At 38.9% G+C, this 18332-nt stretch overlaps 2 protein-coding genes across 9 annotated transcripts in view; both read right to left on the bottom strand.

Annotated features, from left to right (window-relative positions):
- LOC122567226 (serine/threonine-protein phosphatase 2B catalytic subunit 2-like) overlaps nt 1–18332 on the bottom strand; it is a 232276-nt gene that overhangs the window by 132841 nt on the left and 81103 nt on the right. For all 8 annotated transcript variants that reach the window (XM_043725577.1, XM_043725576.1, XM_043725583.1 and 5 more), the window contains exon 2: nt 12679–12882. In XM_043725577.1, coding sequence (XP_043581512.1) covers nt 12679–12882 — 204 coding nt within the window. The remainder of the gene's footprint in view (nt 1–12678; nt 12883–18332) is intronic.
- Nucleotides 16063–18293, bottom strand: LOC122567225. Its single transcript, XM_043725575.1, has one exon. It carries the CDS (start codon nt 18246–18248, stop codon nt 16173–16175), a length of 2076 nt encoding a protein of 691 aa, XP_043581510.1. The 5' UTR covers nt 18249–18293; the 3' UTR covers nt 16063–16172.

Genomic DNA, 18332 nt, shown 5'->3' on the forward strand with positions numbered 1-18332 from the left:
TTAGGGCTTGTCGTTAATCGCGACCATCCCTCTCTGCAGTTGTGTAACATCGATATCTGGCGCTCGATCGCGACGTATTCGCGTTTCCGCGAATCTCGACGTCGACACCGCGACGACGAACATTTGCCTCTGATCGAAACAGAAACATCGAAGCTTTTCGGATGAAATTTGGAGGAATCGCGTTGCACTTAGATGAAGATTCGTGAATTTTTGTATTTACTTAGTGCAAGAATAGCAATTTAATCGAGACAAGATGTCCGAATGTCAGGCTATTTAAGGGAGAAAGGCGCCGGGGTGGGAAGGGTGGTCAAAGCCAGATTGAGATGTGGAAACGTGGGAGAGGCGAACAAATATTGGAGGTCGGAACTGGAAAGAATGCGTGAAATCTGTGAGGGGAATATTGGGACGTTGAAACTTCTGCGGGAAAACTGAGCAGGAGTAGGAAGAATAGTCGCGAGCGTAGAAAATATTCTAAGGGATGAAAGATCGGCATAGGTGGAGGAACGGTTAAGGAAGATAGGAAGAATAAGGAAAGAGGAAGATAAAGAGAGAAATGGTGGAAGAAATAAGATTAAAAAGTGCAATAAGCGGACGATAGGGATGGCTGGCGGAGATAATAGTTTTACGATAGGGAAACTTCCAGCGTAGATTCTTACTATATAGTAATCAGGTTAAGGATAGCATAAGAATAAAGTTTGGAAAGATGGGTGAGAAGATGGGATGAGGAAGAAGGATTGTAACCAAATCGCGTTTCTTGACCGCGAGGTTGAAGCCAAACAAATTATTGTTGTTGTCGTACTAATTCGATTGATTATCGTTTCTTTTCGTTGACTTGAAGTTTGAGTCGCTATACGTCATATTGTATCAATAGGATACGTAGTAGTATAGGATTATATTAATGTATAATGGCTAAAGTGATTTCTTTCTAATCATTGGTAGTTTAATTTTTAATTAATTTGGATAATGATCCAATTGTTTATTGTACTTGTTATTTGAACTCTATGAATTAATAGTTACTATAAATAATGTTGTATTAGTAAGACACAGTAGTACAGGGATACATCAACGCACAATGACAAAACGATAAATAAGATCAATGGTAAAATTGTGAAAATCGTCGCATACTATAAAAACATTGGTACGGATATAAATCGTAGATATATATAAGTCGAATTGAAGTACAAGTGGCGCAGTAGAAACGGACCAACCGTGGTCAGACACTTCGTAGAATCAATACAATGTCGACAATACAATATGTCGACAATGAAAAATTCACTTTAGGAATTAGATGTTCTTATTCAACGAGTCGTATCTGATATTTGAACAGTGTTTGCGGTATATATCTTCCGTTTGAACTCTGCGACCCAACATTTCTACACCAATAAGAGATAGAAGCTTCGAAGTAGAAATTTCGTAAGAAAAATCTACGCCCGTCTATATCTATGTTTTTAAAGAAAAATTCATTGAAATCAGCTCTCGTATGGTTCTAGCAAATCTACGAAGATAATCTGCCGATGATAGTCGCCATATGGCTTCTGGATACGAGGAAAAGCGCGAAAGAAGTCTTAGAAAGGGGCGAAACGGCGTAAAAGCGACTGCTCCCGTCCTGTGTCTGCCGCGAATACCAATTTCTACTTTATAGCGATATACGCAGCAACGTGTTCGCACAAAGCGTCTCGTGAGACGAAAACTGGAATGGAATTCAAAGAGAATTCGATACCAAACAATGGCTCGATGAAACGCGAGCATGTGGACGAACCTCGAAGCTTTATCGTTCCCTTTTTCCACGTTCGTTTCGGGGTAATGCGCGATACTTGATACGTATACCTGGTTCATTGGATTTTTCAAAGTCCCTTGAAATCTCTAGAAATCCCTCTCCTCCTTTTTAGGCTTTTGGGTCGTAGATATTGTTCGTTCGAAGCACCGCCAAAAGCTCGTTTCGAGTTACGCCCGATTTCACGATTATTTTATATCTTCTATCATGGCAAATATAAACTCCTTCCATTTGCAACCAGACTACTGGCTGACGAGGCTATTTTTCTATTTAAAATCTTAAATGGATTTATCGACCGTCCGACGAGACGACTTCCTCCGTCTTTCTTCTCCAGATTGGTCACGTAAATATTATCGCCCATCTATGTGAGTTAAGCAACGCCTTATGCAATGATATCAACCTTTTTTCCACCTCAACCAGCAATCACAGAGAGAAGGTCTATGAAGCCTCAGCTAACCCGAGCTGAGCATTAGCGTAGTTTTAGCATAGCGCATTTATATTTGTTTTGTGTTTGTCTAATTGTCTCGGAGCGACCGTATCATCCCGACACTTGTCTCCCTCTTACTGCATGCCACTTTCTTGTGAAAAGCACCTTTGCCCGTTTAATTAATAAATTTAATTAAATCGTACGTTTGTTTCGTTTTATAGTTTCCACTCTGTCATTCTTTTTATCGACCTGTTTCGGAGATTCTTTTATAAAATGTTTCTATTATCACTAATTAATTAACCCTCACTGTGTAACTGGGCGTTCTTCACTGCATAATAGCTTTCAAAATATGTGAAAAAATTCGTACAACGCCTTCAAACTTTCTCGGCCAACACTGTTACGAAATCTCAGACAAATCATACAGTAAATATTGGCGACTAAGTGATTGCAGATTTTGTCAATATCACCTAATGACAAAATCCGCAATCACTTAGTTGCCAAGCCAATAATACAAAGTGAAACGAGTGAAGCATAACGTTTGTTGTTTAACTTAATCCAAAGAAGAGAAATCCAAAGGGTTAATACTTAAGTACAGCGTTTGTACATTAAACATTTTACAGAAACGCGCGATTTAAAATTCTATTACTAGCTATTTACTAAAACTCTGGTGTCTGTAGACTTGGTAACGCGTAGATGTTTGTAAAATGCAGTAGGAGATAATTGACTGAGGGACGCGTAAGGTCGTTACGAGTCGAACATTCCCGTGCCACGTGCAACGACGTGAGGAAGAAGCGTGGGTGGAGCTATCACACACGCGATCCAGAAGCCTCGACGAAGCCACGTGGGTCAGTTTAGGTCAAAATCTCATTTCGCACGTGAAGCGACTCCCGAGAGCAGCGTGGCCCATTTCCGACATAATTAGCTCGCTGTGTAGAACTTTCCAATATCGGAAGATATTAAATTTTCACAAAACCCTACGAATCTAACCTGAAGCCTTTAATTATAAAATTATACGATACAACTATGAATCGAGGGCAAAAATTAATATCTTACCACGAAATCTTTTTCTGCGTTCTACATGATGTGGATACATTTATAAATTGACACGACAGGACAATCGAAGACAGTGAGCTTTAATCGTAAAATGTAAAATTAGAATCGATACCAGCCTTGTTACTAATTGTAAACGCCTGACTGGGTTTGTCTTTCTTCGCGATTCAAAAAGTATCTAGAAATCAAAAATCATTTCGATATACGCCCCTGTCCATAAACTAAGGATTCACCTACTAATTTTAATGAGATATATAATGAGATATAATATAATTACCAATGAGATATATTAGGTTGTTCCAAAAGTTTCTTTCGTTCTATAAGAAAATAATAATAGCACAACATTTCTTCTTTCATATTATTCTATTGAATTATGTATGATGCAATTTTGTTCTATTTCTATTACCATTGTCATACATAATTCAATAAAATAATATAAAACGAAAAATCTGCATCTATTATTTCCTCATAGAACGAAAGAAACTTTCTAGACAATCAAATACCCGTAACAAAGTTTTCAAAATACAGCACAATTTAATATTCTTTATACCACGCACGGTTAATAGGTATCACCTCCATTTTCTAATTACGACATCCATTCCTTTCCGTCTTAATTATAAACATACATAGATATAGTATAATTTAATATACTTTATACTTCATGCGGTTAATAGGTATCAACTCCATTTTCTAATTACGACATCCGCTTGTTCCCACATTAATTGTAAGCGCACTAATTACAAGCGATGGACCATCCTCTGAGCTTTTAAAAGAAGAACGCACGAATTCCATCGAGGATGTAGGAAACAAGCCGTGTAGCAAGTCGCGTAACAAACAAATAAAAACAGAAGCAACAATTTTTTGCAAAAGACAAGAGTTCGCAGGCGGCGAAATAATGTTTTGAAACTGGGTGGTAACAAAGGAACGCGCGCGTTCCAAGTGGATATTAATTCGTGGAAAGGCCGATAAAGCAAGCACAAAGGCGGACACAGAGGATTGGCATCCGCGGCCAAGTTCACGACGGGGGAGTGGGAAACGAGCCCTCGAAACTGCGATCGTTAGCATTAAATGGTCGCGTTTATACGAAGGCGAGCGCACGGCGAGGCTCAATTAATGTTCGACGAGAGTTGCTCCCGAAACTTTTGCACCCTGGCTATCCCGCGGGAATTTTCTGAATAATTTAAACCGCGACCGCGTTGCTTTCCGACCAGCGAGCCAAATCAAACAGGTAAACTTTTACCACCCAGGTCCGCCTTCGGGCTATTAATTTTCCAACCGCATTAAATATAACACCTCGAGATCCTTGAATTTCGGAATTTCGATCGTCGTAAAGCATACTCGATGTTATTATCGTCCTTTGTTTAAGTATCGCGCGTGATTACCGAAGAGTCTCTCGCGATTACGGGTTAAACAAGGTTATTAGGATTATGTGTTCAAGCGAAATTGCAGCGCATAATTCTAGATCGGAATATACAGACTGATCCTACTAACTTCGTCAGCTCGAGTATCTCGTGTGTTTTTAATGATATTGAGAAATATTTCAGCAACAAGTTGAACGAATCCGACATAATCTGAAATGATTAGTTTCTTCGAAGATGAATGCGTAGAGAACAGACGAGGTTGACCGATGTCTTTTTAATGGAATTATATATTTCTTAACGCATTACATCGATCCAGCTGCACGTTCTCCGCAAGGAATGTATTAATATAGTTAAATGTAAAGAAACTATTAGCTTGGCAGATATTTTAACTTTGATTTGTGAAATTTAACGCACGAAAGACAAGGAAAGATGCGAAACGGCATTTCTGTATTTACGTTGTCTTCGTCTTTCGTGCGTTAAATTTGACAAATTGAAGTTAATATATTTTCTAAACTAATCATTTTTCAATCTGATTATTTCGTAAATATACCAATACCTTTTCATGGGGAACAGAGAACAGAGATGGATCGATTAATACATTAAAAATGTACATGATTCCATTTGAAAAGAAAACATCGGCGAGTTTCATATGTTTTCTACGCATTCACCTCAAAACTCAACGCGTCTCCCTCTAAATCGTTCAACTTGTATCTGAAACATTTTTCAATATTATCAAAAACAAGCGATAACACATCCTATCATCCTGTGATGAACACAGAAGTGTTTTTAGGAAGTTAAAAAAGGTATTTGGGAAACTACTAACCTAATACCTTAGGAAACCTTAATTATCCTTATTTCAAATAAATGAATCTTCACAGAAATCTAAACCACCGTGGACAATCGCTCTAATCATTTTCTTTCTCGAAATTCTACTCCATCGAAAAGCCATCTTAACCTTTTCTCCGTTCGATTTTTCGTCCGAACGTCGCGAAAGGATGAGCTAGGTTGGCGTTAAAATTTTCCAGACAATTCCGCGGAATCGTAACATTCGACGATTTTACCGTCGACTCTCTTTATTATCCCATTCCGTTTCTATCGTTGGAAATTCTTTATCGAGCCACGCTTGCGACCATCAGCTCGACCGTAAAGCGGCTACTCGTAAAATTATCCGTCAGCGTGCAGAGCATCGTCGTCCGGCACCACGAAGAACCAACGGAATTCATCGGGTTCGTAGCTACGACGAAGCTTCGATCTACGTATTTTCGTGATTCTACGCTGAAACAGGAATTCGAATACGGGTCACGTTGATGAGGCTGTTTCCTACCAACGCGCTAGGTGTTTGGCTGGATAATGATCCTCTTAATTGCAAGGCTCGTACGCCGAGCTGACTTGGCTTTTAGAACAAAATTTGGGGAAAAAACTTCGTCCTTCTTTTTAACTTTCTTTCCCTTTCTCTCCGAGTATAACAAGAATGAGCTTTGCTTCATTCGCAGTGGTTCTGTGGAATATATTTGGTACTTCATTCGATAAATTTACATTTTTATTATCGTTTGTTATTTTTGTCACGACAAATAGCAATATTGTCTATGATAAAGATGTTTCTCATTTATATTTACATTTGCGACCTATGCTTCATAATTTGTATTCTTATTTATTGCTATTGAGTGTGTACCAATTTAGATCGTGAAGATTTAACACGAACGATGTTATAAATGTATCCATTTTAAGAGAAGCACTAAGTTTCCAGAGTGTTTCACGAACAGAAATCCTAGCCGAAGGACCAAGCCGTGCTTTTCACATCACATTTCCGCGAATCTTCCGCAAGATCAGCTCAAAGAAATTTGTCCGCCAGAGAATCGCTCATTCTTCAAACGCAACGTCCTCCAACTCTATTTCTCTCGCTATATCCACCGGCTGCTGCGCCCTTGTTGCGTCTATAATTCATCTTCGCCACCCTGCACACCCTTGTGCTTCCTTTTTCTTTCACCATTTCACTCCGCGTTCGACAACGAACCAAGCCACGCAAAACGCAATTTCTCTTGCCAGTAGCCCGTTGTTCCCTTTTTTCCATCTCGGTCGCAACGTGTGCACCAACCAAAACGCGTCCGCGATGATTAAGAACACATTCACGGATACGTAGACAGATACAAATACAGAGGCAAATTTCGCGATAAAAATAAAAAAAAACGTTGGTTGTTCTTGATGACTGGCTTTAAATTCGTCCAACTGACCTGACATCTCGGCTGTTCTACTTCAAGTTGATTGATATTAAACGTCTTTTATGTAAATTTACTTAGGACGAGGTTTGTTCACGCGAGGGTCACATTGGTTCGCAAAATAGGATTGTTTCTGGACAAGAATCGATTCAAGATTGGAATTTCTAGAATCCAGAAAATTTCATTTTTATGAGTCATATTTTATATGCCAAATGTGTTCTTCAATCTCGCTTCCGGAATTTCTAATTATTATTCAGCTCCCGTATTAATACGACACGGTATTTGCAAGATATTTCTAAGATATTTGGAAAATAGCGAAAAATTTTTAAAAAGTATATTCGCTTGATTATTATTACTTTTTATTCTTCTTCGTGAACGACGCGAACAATATTACGCCTGAACGTACAGAAATATTATCCTCTTACCGGTTTACTTTGTATCAATTTACTACGTGTACCTATCTCGATTTATTTTGTATCGCTTTAAGAGCAAGAAACAAATTACATTGAAAAAATAGATATTATCTATGATGAAAGATGGAAGTACATGAAACCATATGAAGCTTTGAATGGACAATTTGCGGGATGAACTAAAATAATTAGACACACGATAATTCAAGACCACCGCGCATTAAAACGCGATAATACAGAAAATTACAGAATAATTCTATTTTTTTTATTTCCTTTTTCCATAACATGGATGTTGTCGAGATTCTGTCAACAATCTCGAAGAAATGATAGAATCGATTGCTTTCACAGGGGATATTTCGAGTCGAAGGCACCGTTCCAAAGTGGTTCTCGATCGATTGCTGAACGACAAAGGCCACAGGCAGAAGTTGGAAGCTCTCTCTTCGACCGAGTTTATTTTACGTCGCTTCCAGCTTTCCAACAGTTGCGAAGATTCTCGTCTTCCAAAACATTTAATTTGACGTTCCAGCTTGAAAAACAGCTTTCAACGGAGTATTTCTGCGGTGGAAGTAACTGTAGCTCATTTAACGTAGTATCTGGAGTGACGAACCGTGTCCCGGCCAAGTGCTACGAGATTTTCTTGATCCTGATTTTCTTAATAAACAAGACGTAAGAAATTTTATTGTCACTCCCTTTACTGACTTTAGAAACGGTCATTCTTGTTCCGTCACATCTACGAAATAAGATTATACCAGTCTCTTCCGTTAATCTCCTCGACAAGAGAATAGTTTTTCGCAAAACTTTCACGAATTACTGTTGCGTAAAATATCATAATTATTGTATGATATATTGGACGATTAAAACATGAAGTATCTGATTACGAAGGAACAATTACTATTAATGGAACAAAGAATCTAATATTAAAGGACGATTCGTAGGAAATTCGTAAAAAATTCATGAAGAATTCAGCACAAGGTAAAGAACTATCAATATCTTAGTTATCCATGTCGAAGAAAACGAAGAAAAAGAGAGAAGGAAAAACGGGAAGCAGATGGAGGATTAATGGCGATTGTGGACGAAACACAATAATACAGTAACTTCCTAGTAAATTATCGGAGAACGACGAAATATTTAATTACGAAGAAACAAACAACGAAACAATGAATCCGCAAAAAGAAAAACCCGATTGAACGCGAGAATTGCTTTAAAAATTCATAGTAAATATCCTGAAAGAGTAAAGTACCCTCGATATCTTAATTCTTATTTCTGCCTTTCTCAACCTTTCAAGAGGAAGAAGAAAAATAAATAAAAAGAAGAGAAGGTAGTACATTGATCCTAAACGTCGACAAAATGCAACAATATGCACAACATTCAAAAGTAAATCTTTGTATGAAAACAAAATGTTTTAAATTCCTAAAAGAACTCGCAAAGAACTATCCTACCACACCGAATTAAAGAGCTACTTCGCCGTTTCTCGTCAGAAAGGAGAAAAAGAACGGAGAAGAAAAAGAAAAGGACAACGACGAGATGATAGCGGATTAATCGTAAATGATAGAAGTCGCGTCGTCGTCTCGTCGACGAAAGGTAATAACAACCCCTTTTGGAAGATGTGGTCGTCGTCGCCTGGAAGGCGGGAGGCTGCACGAGGGCGTGCAGCGGAGGCATGAAGGACAGAATCGAATCGATTCGAGTTATTGTGTTCTGGCGTGTATTGTGTCTGCAGAACAATCGCAGACACCGTGAAGACGACCGTGATGGAACTAATTGATGCGCGTAATTGAGGATTCGCGACGTGGGCAGGGTGTGTGTGTGTGTCGTCGCGTCGGGGCTGTTGCTTTCATTTCGTTCCACCTAGGGAACACGTCTGTCCTATTGTCGGACGCCATCCATCGTGAAGAATCGAAATTAAGGGGGATTCTGGGTGGATAGGTTTGAAAACTGAAAGAATCGATGCGTAAATTTATTTTGATGTATAACAGCATTTTTCGTGTGAAATACCGTTCCTCGTGTATCGTGAAGAATGAAAATAGAGGCGAAAATAGGCGGAATTGTTAAAAATTGACTGTTTTAGTTGAACTATGGCGGACTGGTTTTTATGTTGTTTCTGTTGAAGAATTTTAATTGATTCGAAATTAGGAAATTGTACAAAGTTGGCCTCTTTAACGGATAGGTTTAATTTTGTTCTGCTTGTTTTTCGGTTCAAAGAAATATTATTTAAGGAACGCGGCTGTTCACCGCTCGACCCAATTAATTCAGCCATTATCCGTCAGCACGTAGATCCGCGAAAATGCGAGAAGAACACGAGAGGAAAGGTGCGAAAGAACGTACTTCAAAGGTTCGAGTGGATGGTTTTGCGGCAGTTCTCCCCAAGTGCGTTTTTCCAAGGATCGACGAGGAGAAAGGGGCGGAAAGAAAGAGAAAAATGGAGAAGAATGGTCGACTAGCGAGAGGAGAAACTCAAGAAAGGAAGAACGGGGAAGATTCGGTCCGTTGACTGGTGCTGATTTCGCGAAAAAGAGAGAAATGACTACTCGGAGAAAATACAAAAGAAAACGAGTTCAGTAAGCGAACAGAGAGAAGTTTTTGAGACAAAATTAGAGGAAAGAGCCGGAGTATGAAGGTGAAGGGGGGAAACGCGTGAAATCAGAGAGATGAGGTAGAAGAAAATAAAAAGTTAAAAAAGGTTGAAGTCGAAATTGAAGAGAAGTAAGAAAGAAGGAAGAGGATGATGTGCAAGATGTTGGAGGATTATGCTTTTTACCTGTTGCAAAACTAATAGATCATGGCAAACTGGAACTAATTAACGAAGGATATTGCTCAAAGAGGCATACATATTTACTGGAAAAATCCCGATTCCCGTGTTTACTGAGAGTTTTACCCTCGTTGCTTTATATCATTTTGCTTGGATATTTTTCTTCCCTCTAAATTATCCTTTTTTAGCAGTTTATTCCTTGTTGTTGTATTTTTAATTTTTAACGACTCAAAGGAGATTTTAATCGTCTTGATTCGGTTAATTTTCTTGCAATTAATACGAAAAACCGACTAGCGAAAACGTAAAAATTCGCATTTCCAAGCCTGGCGAATTCCAATATTGGCGATTTGTTGACAATTTAAAAAAAAACCTTGCGATTCTATACGCTTCAATCTTTAAATTTGGATTTCCATGGATACCAAGTTGCAGAATTCCCAATTCTGTACGCTTTAGTCCCGGAAACTCTCGATTTCATACGAGCCAATTTCTAAAATCGCATTTCTACGTACTCCAATTTTCAAAACGTAATTCTATACGCGTGCATCTCCAGACATTGCAATTCCACCGGCGCCAATCTCGAAAATTCCCAGTTCCACGCGCACCATTTCAAAAATCTCGCCATTTCGTGCAAACTCAACCACCAATCTGAATCTGCAACGTTCAATTGCAGTGGCGCGATACTCGATCCGAGTATCAACAGCAACCAGACAGAGAGGGGAAAAAAGGAGGAAGAAGAGGGAAGAAAGGCAGGACGAGAAGAGGCAAAGCAAAGAGAGAGGCTCGACGTCGTGTTAAAACAGAGAAACGCGTCAGCAGGCAGGCCTCGACGCTTCGAGGTCTCGCTTTTCTATCTTGTCGAGGGTTTAAGGCCGGTTCACACGAGCGGAATCGATCAGGCTACCCTTATTGGATCAGACGAAACGAACCGCTCAACCGTGCATCCGTCGCACGCGGCACTAACTTGTTCGTTCTACGTATATACAGGGTGTGACAAAATATTAGTGCGCCACGAAAAAGCAATAATGTTACAAGTACTGTTCTTTATTTACAAATACCATTAACTATGTCATTTTCCCGCGATGGGCTGTCTTACGGAAATAAGTTATTTGCTTCTTAAGAATTGAACGTCCATCGCGTATTTATACAGGATGTTCCAAGTTTAACCTTTACTCTGCCCCTTGTCACTTGACAATTTGACATACTTTCTCAGTAAAAAATTCTATTATACTCGTATCATTTGTACAAACATTTTTCTGAATCTTTTTGACTTTTTATATATTTGTTATTTTTATGGACAAAAAATACCTTTGGAGCTGTAAATGACATTTGTTACGAAAACGTTGTTGGGTATCAATTTGACCTATATAACTTTGACGTTTTATCAAGCCCTTTAGCAGCTAGTATATTGCCGTATAATGTTGCTATTACACGACAATTATACTCCCGATGTACTACCCTTCCAGGATATATATAGTCATCTATAACCTTGAAAGTTAGCATAAACTTGAGGGAAGAAGAATGTAAATGTTCGCAGCGCATACTGCGACAAGTGTAAAACAACTTCACGGTCATCTCACAGATTTATTCCTTGTAAAGAATGCGAAATCTCAATGGCTTAAATCTCTATCTTTTTTATACTCGATAAAAGAAGTTACACTGTTTCACTGATTTTTTACCACTGCCAAATCCTAGAGACGGATAAGGGTCAAACCATCAAATTTCGTCGGTATGTTCCATAAGTAGAAACAAGAGACAGATTGTAAACGTTTTATAAAAGACTTATAAAAGACAAAAATGTAAGAACCTAAAGGCAAGGGACGAACGTTATCGTGAAAGACGATTTGGTCCACGAGATCACGAGATCTGACACCGTTAGACTTTTATCTGTGGGGAACAGAAAAAGTGAACTGTGTATCGTACAAGAACCGGTTCACGGGAAAAACTAATAAAAAGGATTAATGGCTCGTTCATTGAACTAAAGCAAGATAAACGTGAAATTCGGAGAGCGATAAGCTCAATCTGTTCGTACGACGTTAAGCTTGCGTTCGAAACGGTGGACGGTACTTTGAAGTGGAAAAATAAATCGATTTTGTTTTCAACGTAATAACGTGCGCTACTAAAGCGGGCGTATGTTCGTACACGTCTTTCCCTTATTTCTACTCATCGTACAACATGCTGGCGAAGTTCGATCGTTTAAACTTGGGACAGCCTGTATAACGAAATTAAGAAATTCATAAAAAGAAGAATTAATCTGTTTGACTTCCGAAAGGCTCAAATATCCTCTACATATTTCGCGACACTCTGTATACACATATGAAGGACAAGATGGTAGCACGAAGTCGATACTCCGCTTCGTTCACGATGTCGCGATCGTTCTCATGTAAACGCACACCGAAGCCGTGGAATCGGTGGTCTTTCTCGCCGCGCGTAACTGTGTCAAGTGCCTTTCATGTTTTTCCCTCTAACGTGTCGCCATATAACGCGTCCTTTCCTGCGACTCGATTCTTCGAAAGGTTCTCCAGAGTTGCTATTCTCTTTCTTTCCTTTTTTTCGTTCTTTGCTTTCTTTTTTTGGATTGGTTTGGCGAAGTAGATTTGATCGATACACGTTTCACGGGGGATTGAAATTGACGTTGCGGGATAGCGGGGCAATGTAAAAATGTTCTGAAAGAAAAAGATGAAGAGGACTCACCGGTGACTGGAGCTTCAATATCGATCATAGTCTTCTCTGAGCGAAGAAGGGCTGCTCCATCGTTGACTATACGAAGAGCCGCTGCCTCGTCGATTCTACCTTCCAGGATAAAGTGTTGCTTGAGGACTTCCGGCCGTGGCCGATCCGTTCGCGGGTCGAACACATCAGCCACTGTCAATTTGTGCGACGGCGGAAAGGGCACATCTGTTAATAAAAACAACAAATTCTAGTTAGGATATGAATGCTTATTGTTAACGTGGTTAATGTTGTTAATTCAGTACGCTGTTTTATTTTCTCTAGTTATAAGACGAAATGTTGCCAACTTGGTACATTGTTTTATTTCCTCCCTGTTACGAGAATCATTGTTGCTCATTGAGGTAAGAAGAAACTATATGTATAAGATGAAAGAGAATATAAACACAGAAAAATTACCATTTCTACGAACTCATGGAGAAAGTAGCGACAAGTTTTTCGATGTTTTAAACAATTCGTAAAAACCTTGTTCATCGATTCTTTGCAACTTCTAATTTTCAATTAGAGATTGAAGGCAAGAAATCGATGTACAATTGTTCGTGCGTATTTAATTCATCCCTCGATATTCTAAAAAATCGTTAAAAATCATGTCCGTCAACTCTCTCGAACTCATAATTATAAAAATTTAAAAAAATTCAACGATATTCTATATCGATACGACCGTTATCACTAGCTAATTTTCCAAATCGTCCATCTTTCCCCTCGGAACAAACGATCGAACCACGCATATGTATATATACATACACACGTATATCCCTGAAACAAGCTGAAACGTAGCGAAATCCCGAGATCAGCGAAGGACTCACGTTCGTATCGCGAAGTCGAAGCAGCTCGGCCGGTATCCATTCCTGAAATTATACCAGCTTATCGTAACCACGCATCTGACACAGTTTCCGGAAAAAAGCACACGGGTAATCTCCTAGTATCTCTCGAACGAACGTTTCGTACGGATTACCAAGCTAAAATCCACGTTGATTCGATCTCTCTCGTATTATTTTCTATTGTACGTTAAACTTGTATTGCGCTTATATCAGTCAGCTGCACTACCGCTCGTGTTTCCACTCTGGAAGATGTATTTTAATTACAAAATTACGGACAAACCAAACCGCTATCATTCATAAGACGTCCTTAACAATTTAATTAATTTTACGACAACTAAAATAAGATCAAATAAAAAATATGACCTCTCGTGTTCTCCTCTGTAATCTTCAACTAATAAAATACATGTAATATCGTCTATGGAATATATTGTGATTATATCCTGATATTGGTGATTTATTTATAATGTATGGATTGTGCAGATATAGACAGAAAAACGATGGTAGTTTAATATGAACTAATCGCAATAACGCGCTACAATCTAGACAATGCTAATAACACTATCGACAACGCAACTCGCACTCTCTGACTTCTCGATTGATTCTCTCTGACTTCCCAACTAACAACTGACCACTGCCTCTGCCTTCGCATCCCTCTTGTCTTTTCTTAGACCCTCCACGTACACGTTCCGCGACCGCCCATGGCCAGGGTCACGTAGAAACTATTCAATTGAAGGACCGACGACACATTTATAGGCCCATCGGCAACTCGTCCCTCGGGACATTGTTTATGATTCACTAGATATTTCTTAGACCCTTTCCCCCGATACTACATACATTACTGACATGTTTCTTTAATATACTTTCTCAACGTACAATCTATTGATTCCACAAATGTCACTATCGTGTGCGCTGACACAGTGTCTCTTTTCAAGTAAAATACGCCAGCGTCATTCAGACGAGATCGTAGTTTACTGCTGTTGAGGTTATTAGATGTATGAAGAGAGGAACGCGTGGATAAATTGTAAAGTAGAAAATATATTTTAATACAGAAGTGTAAGTACAAACAGGAATATAATTTGAGCTGGTCCAGATCCGCACGCTAGCAGTGTTACCCTATAACTGAAAACCCCGAAGCCATCGTCGCCTGTCTACTGTTTATAGTCTGCCTTCGTCCCAGTCTATTGTCTATACGCTGTCGATGGCTTCAGTGTTTGAGAAATCTAAAAAGAGCAGATGTAGAGTTTTCTTAAAAGTGGTGAGTAACCATATCAACAACTGCTAAAAGAAGCTCATCGTACGATATTCCGTCAATTTAACTGTGTTAATCGCGTAATAACAAACGCCGATAAATTTTGTGACTCGATAGACTTTTCTCTCTTCACTATACTCCTTTTGATACAATACAATATTAATTAATACAGCACCGTCATCCATGAACGGCTTGTAACCAAATTGTACGTTAAAGAGTTATTATATATCCGATAGTAATAGTAGGAAAAATAAGAAAATAATAAATATCGCTCTCAATTACTAATTCATCGCTAATTGAACATAATACATAAAATTCACACATTGTTATTAGAAGTTCTGCGGAGTGTCCGCATGCTTATGAACGACAGTGTGCTATTCGTGGTAATTAACTATTGGCAAATATTGACCGAGGCAGTAGCAAACGTTATCTGGTATAATCAACCTGTTATCTTTCCAATTAATGCTTCGCATATATTTTGTTCGCGGCCTCTCTTTCTTCGTGGATGATTTATAGGTTAGTTGGCTTATCGCCGGCCATTGTAAATTGCTGTTTGCCGGTCGACGAAGAAAGAGAAACCGCGGTGGCACGTTGGATCGCACGCCAACCATAATCCCGTTTTTCTATCGATAGCATCGCATGCGTTTTACGGAGATAAATCGATGCGGCTATTCGTTCTGTCTTTACGAGCCTCGTGACACCATCGAGAATTTATAATGAATACTGCGACCTGCTGCTTTGATAAACTTCGTCCTGCGTTTTATATATATCCGTAGAAGATAATTTTGAGAAGATATCGAGGTAAAAATTTGCAAGGTGTTAGGATTGAAACGAAGGAAAAAGTTTCATTTCAAATATTACGCTTTGTATTGTACGATTAGGATTTCAAAAGTGTGACGTTTGATTTATAATTAGTATTTTCTAAGAAATTTATTATTTGCTATTTTTAGAAAGTATCTTGGTAACTCTGTATCTTCGACGTGTTAAACCTTTGGATTAGATTACTTAAAACATTCGCAGTCTGCCCAATGTTTGTTCATCTAATTGGATTATTCTGTCGATAGAAGCCACCTAAATAAATGAAGAATTTGTTACCATAATCAACTCGCTCCGTACCGGCACAGGACTCATGCAACTCTGTATGCTGCAATTTCCGAGGACTTAATATGAATTCTTAAATTCTCCAATTTCTCTGCACTTTGATTCTAATCTCAATAATTTCCAATTGCATAGCAATTTATTTCATGTCAATTACTAATTCTGTGATTCGCAATATAAATTTCAAATAAAAATGTTATACACAGATTTCCGACGTCAAACGATACATCTGCAATTGTACATTTTCAATTGTACATTTACAACGCGACGAGACTAAATTTCTTCATCTTTTTCTAAAACAAATCGACACGATACAGATTACCTGAATTTCTCTCTTCCAATATCTTAGGCTCCCTCTTCTTAAATTTTATTTTCAGACATTCTTCCTTTTCGTAATACTTCGCCGATTTTAGATCACTGCCGTCATCTTTCTGCATCGACGAAGACGGCGTATCTTCCTTTTTCGCTTCCTCCGATTTCTTCTTATCATTTTCAGCATCCGTCATTATCTCTGGCGAATTCCTCGATTTTCTGATCGAACGTATCCATTCTCTCTTCATCACTCTTCTCAGAAACGAATGGAAATAGGCCTCCTTCTTAAAAGTCTCGACCAAACCAAAATTTTCGAAAACTTCATCTTCTTCGTCAGGCAATGGAACACAATTTTTATGACTCGTGTCTATCAACAACTCTCGTTCACTCGAATCAATAGAAGAATCCTTTATATTGTCTACTTCACTGAGAAATTCGTTTAAACCAATGCTCTCGCGAGAGCTGACTGAATAATAAACGCTCGCAACATTATCTTCACCGCTTTTATTCAAATCTTCGTTATAATTGTCACTAACATATGATTTCAAATCTCTTTGATCATTATTTGTATCTTCTTTTGGACTCGTCAAAGAATCAACCGAGCCAGGCGATTTCTGTATAGGAACTATCGAAAAATTTATGAGGTCATCAGAGCTTTCTTGATCATTAGTTGTATCAAAAAAATTTATCAATTTGAAAGTGTCAGTATCCCTCTCTTCGATCTGCATATTAAAATTCGTTGATAGCTCTGAGTAGGACCCGGCGCGTGTTAACTCGTCCGTCATCGACTGAGATCTATCCAACCTTTTGATATACTCTTCGGATATAACGTCATCGTTGGTTTTAGGACTGTTTGAAATATCGGATTCGGAGCAACTTTTTTTCAGAAAAATGTCTCTATTGGGAGATTCAATACACGTTCCGCTTGGAGACATGATGCTTCCTTCTTCTTTGGACATATTCTCATCCACGATCTTCTCTTCGACCATTTTAACCTTCAAATTCGCCTCTCTTCGATCCTCATCCAGATCTTTCAAAGAAACCCTAGACAAGAATTTACTAACAAGATCGTCCTCTCTGTTCTCTTCGGGATTCTGGTTAGACGTCACGTACTTATTGTTACTAGATTTGATAAAATCTTCAGATTTGTTCAAATTAATGCTACTCATATAGCTATCGAACACCATCTCTTTCTGCGCGTAACTCACGGTATCTCCCAAGTAAATGTCTATAGCCTGCCTAAATTTCTCTTCTTCCATCGATATATTCGTATCCAACTTTTCGCTACTCTCTTTGTCACTAACTTCGCATCCCACAATATCTCTATTAAACGACAATAATTCCGAAAACGCTCTGGAGATGTTGTGCAAGCTATGTGATAAGAATGCCAGTTCATCGTCATGACGAGCTGGCTCACATTCCGGGGGACAGTCGATTAACAGAGGTGAACCAGTTTCAACCCGGAGAGAGCTGTCCACACTTGACTGCGGTGAATCAGTTTCTTCCAGAGGTGGGATGTCCGCGAAGAACTTTCGATTCTTTTTCAAACGGCGACTTAAAAGCGGACTCAAGATCATTTCGCTCTTCCCTTCAACTAATTTCTCCTTGTCTAATTCCCAATTTTTCATCTGGCGACGTTTATGTTCTTTGGCTAGCATCGTCTTCAACGTTTCGTCGTCGATACTGTAGCTGCCTTGAACTGGACTGCATTGTTCTTCAGAAATCGATAAACGCGTATTGATATGTATTTCTAACATCTTCATCAGATCAGGCCCACTACAGATGGGTAGCTTGGTGTCTTTGCTCGAGGACGACTCGGAAGAGTCAGTGGGAGATAGTTTAACAGGAGTAGGAAAGGGTACCCTGGGCGCCACGGGCGTCTTCACTCGCAACTGCCTCAACCTTTCTATCAGACTACTCATGCTGGGACTCGATTCTGTATGAAATTTCGAAGGCGTCGGGTTTGGAGTGTTGTATCTGTCGGATGGAGACAAATCCGATGAGTCGGAGGAATCCGCGGGCAAACGGTAGGTCTCGCTACGTTTTTCTTCAGACATCTTGAGTCTTGGTTGTTCGATTGTTTCTTCTTTTACTTTGATTAATTACTATTTATAATATCGATAATTATCTATTACTTATAT

Source organism: Bombus pyrosoma, linkage group LG4 (assembly GCF_014825855.1).
Source record: "Bombus pyrosoma isolate SC7728 linkage group LG4, ASM1482585v1, whole genome shotgun sequence".
NCBI lineage: Eukaryota > Metazoa > Arthropoda > Insecta > Hymenoptera > Apidae > Bombus > Bombus pyrosoma.

Bases quoted from the DNA above. Each gene is read 5' to 3' on its own strand.
- LOC122567225 (XM_043725575.1), bottom strand. From the start codon at position 18,248: ATGTCTGAAGAAAAACGTAGCGAGACCTACCGTTTGCCCGCGGATTCC.